The sequence below is a fragment of the Pollachius pollachius genome, assembly GCF_949987615.1.
Source record: "Pollachius pollachius genome assembly, chromosome: 12".
Lineage (NCBI taxonomy): Eukaryota > Metazoa > Chordata > Actinopteri > Gadiformes > Gadidae > Pollachius > Pollachius pollachius.
In genome coordinates, this window is record NC_136945.1 from 3095534 (window position 1) to 3100533 (window position 5000).

General features: G+C 47.9%; 1 protein-coding gene across 1 annotated transcript in view; it reads right to left on the minus strand.

Annotated features, from left to right (window-relative positions):
* Positions 1-5000, minus strand: part of LOC307084251 (calmodulin-binding transcription activator 1-like) — a gene marked incomplete at both ends in the record, with an annotated part of 62273 nt that overhangs the window by 26567 nt on the left and 30706 nt on the right. The window contains one exon of the mRNA XM_079748555.1: positions 2559-2626. Coding sequence (XP_079604681.1) covers positions 2559-2626 — 68 coding nt within the window. The remainder of the gene's footprint in view (positions 1-2558; positions 2627-5000) is intronic.

Genomic DNA, 5000 nt, shown 5'->3' on the forward strand with positions numbered 1-5000 from the left:
CAGAATAAGTAGTCAGGGATTCTGCAATGCTAGCAAAGTCAGTGTGCAGAGAATTAAATTTGTCATTTATTTTCTCTGACACAATCCAACCGTCAACTGTTTTTCCTTTATTTTGTAGTGGTGTGTGTGGGTGTGTGGGGTGGAGATGGGGTGGTGTGTGAGTGTATGTGTGTTTGCATGTGTGCAGCATAGCCCTTCACTTTGAGCTCAAAGCAGAGTTTAGCTTCTGTCTCCAAATGTTATGACTCATCTCCGAGCCGCTGATTGTAATTACGTTTTAGAGAGACGATGGATGAAATGAGATCTGGGCGCCTGTGTGTTTAAACACGCGTGCATGTGCGTGTGTGTGTGTGTGTATGCGTGTGAGTATGTGTTTGTGAATTCATCAGAGCCAGAAGGTGAACGACATTACACACCCACCTTTGCTTAGCTCGCTGGCATGTGTTCCCGTACGTGGGCATGTGTGTGTGTGTTTGTGTGTGTGTGTCTGTGTGTGTGTGAGTGAGCGGGTGCATATGCACCCATGGCGGCGTGTCTGCGCGTTGAGGTGCATTCAGCAGCGTGTGGGTGGCCGAACGCAGCACAACGTGGCCACGCATGGCCATCCCGTGTATCTCCCAAAACCCTTCGATCCAGGCAGACATAAATGTTATGGATTGTAACTGGGCGGTGATGTGTTGGGATATAAAAAGCTTTCCCACCGTTCCATGGAGAAGCACAGCACAGCGCAGAGGAGCAAAAAAATAAAACTCCCCCCCAAAAAGACACAAAAATAAAACCAGGGGAGGCGAGGCGAGGAGAGTGGAAAAAAACAATAAGAGCGAGCTGATAGAGAGACAGCGTGGGTGGGGGAGTGGGTCCGCTACAAAGGGGAGGGGAGGGAGGAGAGGAGGAGGAGCAGACACCAGGGTGAGAGAAGAGAGAGGGGGAGGGGAGGAGGGGTAGAGGGGGGAGGCAGCACTCATTACAGCAGAAAGCTGATGACGTCGTTCAGGAGAGGGGAGAAATGAAGGTCATTGCTATCTCAATATTTCCCAGGCATCTGTAGGGTGTGTGGAGCCACGTATGTGTGTGGATGTATACATGCACACGCACACACACACAGAAGTGCATGCACACACACACACACACACACACACACACACACACACACACACACACACACACACACACACACACAATTACCCATATAAACACACACACACACACACACACACACACACACACACACACACACAAATGCGCTGGTATGTCTGCAGCACCGGCACCTCCGCCCCTCTCCATTTGATGAGATTAGGTGTAATCTGGCCTCTAATCTGGCCTTTGTGTCATGTGCAAATGGGATTAAATCTAACTGCTGCTCAATAACACCAATATTACTGCTGCTGGCGGGCCCCGGTTAGACGGCGAGCGAAACCAATCAATGGGAAATCCATCCGCAACATTAACTGTGCAACTGCCGGCCTGGGGCTGCCAGTGAGAAGGGTCCTTCAGTTCCCACCATCGAGGGCCGGCTGGGGCCCCTTCCTCCCGGGGCTCTGCCTGAGGGGGCATGAAGCAGCGCGGAAACGGCGGGCAGGATCATATGGATCACATGGGGATCATCAGACGTTCCACTCGTTCCCAGCCTATTAGCTTCTTCTGCCGTCATCGTTGTCGGTCGACGGTGATGTCGTCGCTGGTGATGTCGCCGACGGTGATGTCGCCGACGGTGATGTCGTCGACGGTGATGTCGTCTACGTTTTCGTTTTGTTTTACTTCGCTGTCTTCGCGTCTCTTTCCTCCTTTTTCTACTCGTCTAATGCGTCTGCATGGTATGTGTGTCCGTCTGTCTGTCACCCTTTCTCTCCTTCTCGCGCTATATTCCCGTCCTCTCTCGTTGTTATTCAAAGCAGCGCGAGGAAGAGCGCTGAACCCTGGGTTCATTTAGATAGATGAATATTCGCCTCCGACATGAGAATCCTCGATAACCCTGCGTTTTTAAACAGTCCGGCGCCCACCCCCAGAGTCTGAATTATACATCACTGATCCTCATACATTTACATTCATTAATACTCCACTTCCAGCTGACTATGTGTTTTACTTTCCCCCGCCATGTTCCACCGCATTCTGCCTCCACGCGGACACGTCTGCTCCATCCTTTGGAGACACGCGAGGTGTATATCTCCACTGTTTTTAATTAAAAAACATGGCCACTTAGTCATTGGGATTGAAATATTACTCTTCGCCAGGCTGGCCAACGGAGGGAGACTGTGGTGGTGTTTGTGCTGCGCGTGCACATGCATTCTCTAGCTTGGGTGTTCGCCTGTGTTACAGAGAGTGAGGGAGAGGGAGAGAGAGAGAGAGAGAGAGAGAGCGAGAGAGAGAGAGAGAGAGAGAGAGGGGAGAGAGAGAGACAGAGAGAGAGAGGGAGAGAGAGAGAGAGAGAGAGAGAGAGAGAGAGAGACAGAGAGAGAGAGAGAGAGAGAGAGAGAGAGAGAGAGAGAGAGAGAGAGAGAGAGACAGGGAGATAGATAGAGACATATGAGAGTTCATATGTGGGTACGTGTACGACTTACCTTGTTTTTGGTGATGTCGTCAGCCATTCCTCATGTTTCTCAAAAGTGATGAGATAGGCAGCAATCTCCTGGAGACATAATTAAAAAAACAGCAAGATTAAATAAACATAAAGAGAGAGTGAGAAAGGCAGACAGACAGACAGAGAAAGATACATTGTATAGATCAATATGTATATAAACATATATATATATATATATAGAGAGAGAGAGAGAGAGAGAGAGAGAGAGAGAGAGAGAGAGAGAGAGAGAGAGAGAGAGAGAGAGAGAGAGAGAGAGAGAGATAGAAAACCATTGTCATTGTGAGATGTGGGCACCTGTATAGTCGTGGAACAACTAGTCAGCAGAGAGATTGTGAGTAAAAACCCTTTTGTTGGGACCCTTGGGGCCACCAACCAATCAGACACTCAGAAACACTTCAGCCTGAAGAGGGAAGGAAGTGATCTGATAAATAAACAAACAGACTGTTTGATAGATACCCTGTTTGAGAAAGTTGGTGGTGTCAACTTTAAGTTGAGCTATCCTCCTCCTGCTGCTTGTGCCTCTTTTTATTAATATCCTCAGAAATGTAAATCTCAAAGGACTTTTCCAAAGATTGGCAAATGTGTAAGCCACACACACACACACACCCACAAAAGAATACACTAAGAGTGAGATGGAGGGAGAGAGAGAGAGAGAGAGAGAGAGAGAGAGACATGAAATGAGATACAAGGACTATTTATACCTTTCCTTTACCAGCAACATCGACGTGTGTACCCTCTTGCCCCTGACTTCCTCCTTGAAACACCAGCCTCCCTTTCCCTATCATCTAACCCACTTGTTGCCAAAGTCTATGAAATGTAAATTGTCCTCTTAAGGCAATCAGCATCTGAAATGCAGCACAAAGCAGCAGTGAAGCAGACATCAACACTCCAGCGCTGCTTCATCCTTTCCCCAGATCAACAACACCCCCCCCCGAACCCCCACACACTGTTCCCTAGACCTAACACGCACACGCAGACACACAGACACACATCCACAAACACACACACGCATCCACACACGCATCCACACACAAACAGACACACACATCACACACACAAACACACACACACACACACACAGACACACACACACACACACCCCCACAAACACACACACACACACTCACTTACATCTCTCTCTCTTTCTCTTCTTTCTCTCTCTCTCTCTCTCTCTCTCTCTCTCTCTCTCTCTCTCTCTCTCTCTCTCTCTCTCTCTCTCTCTCTCTCTCTCTATGTCTCTTGCTCCTGTTTGTCATTAGAGGTATTCTCTCATTCTGGCAAGAAGAGTCCAGCTCTGAGCGGAAACAGTAAAGGAACGCGAGGGGGAATTGTGTGTGTGTGTGTGTTTTTGCGTGTGTGTGTGTGTGTGTGAGTGGGAATGTGTGTGTGTACTTGTGTGTTTGTGTCTGTTTGTATGTGTGTACGCCCAAGTTTGTGTGTGTGCATGCAAATGTGTGCATATATGTATTTGTTTGTGTGTGTGTGTGTTTGCATGCAAATGCGTATGTGTGTTCGGTGTGATTGCATTTGTGTATGTGCATGCAAATGGGAATGTATGTTTGCGTGTGTGTGCATGCATTTATGTGTGCGTATGTGTGTGCGTGGCTCAGTACACACTCATGTGTATGCGTGCCCAGGCAAATGTGTGTGTGTGTATGTGCAGTACTTCCTGAGTAGTGTGTGCGTGTATGTGTGTGTGTGTGTGTGTATGTGTGAGTGCGTGTGCGTGTGCGTGTGTGTGTGCGTGTATGTTTGTGTGTGTTTGTGTGACACATGAGGCTGAGCTGAGAGCAGCTGGAGGGACAGCACTTAGCTGGATTGTTTTTCTGTAACCCATCCCATGCAACCCCCAGCTCCATCTTGTTATTTGGAGTGTGTGTGTGTGTGTGTGTGTGTGTGTGTGTGTGTATCTGTGTATGTGTGTGTGTGTGTGTGTGGCTGTGGGCTTGTCTAGCTTCCATCAACACAGTAATTAGACAAAAGTAGAGGGATACTGTACTGTACTATGCACTGTCTGTATGCATTCGGTTGCCAGTCCATCTGTCCGCCTATCCGCATGTCTCCCAGTATATCTATGTGTCTGTGTGTCTGTCTGTTCTCGTCAAGTCATACTCGTCATGAGTCAGTTTCCCCGTCGGCATGCTCACCATGCAAGAGGCTTTGTCTGTTGGACAATCGGTTGTGTACTCACATCTGCAGAGCTCTGTGGAGGCACAACCAGTTCATTTAAATACTAAATTACAAAGCGGTCCAAATAATTGGAAGCATGTTATGAATCAGTTTTGCCTTATTGTCCCTTTATTAAAGATGAAGTCGCTGTGATTGGTTTTAGTAGCAGGTTGAGTACACATTTAAAGAACTATATTAGTGGAATGTACCGACGGCTTCCAGCGGCTTCTGATACAATAAACTAGCCCACCCT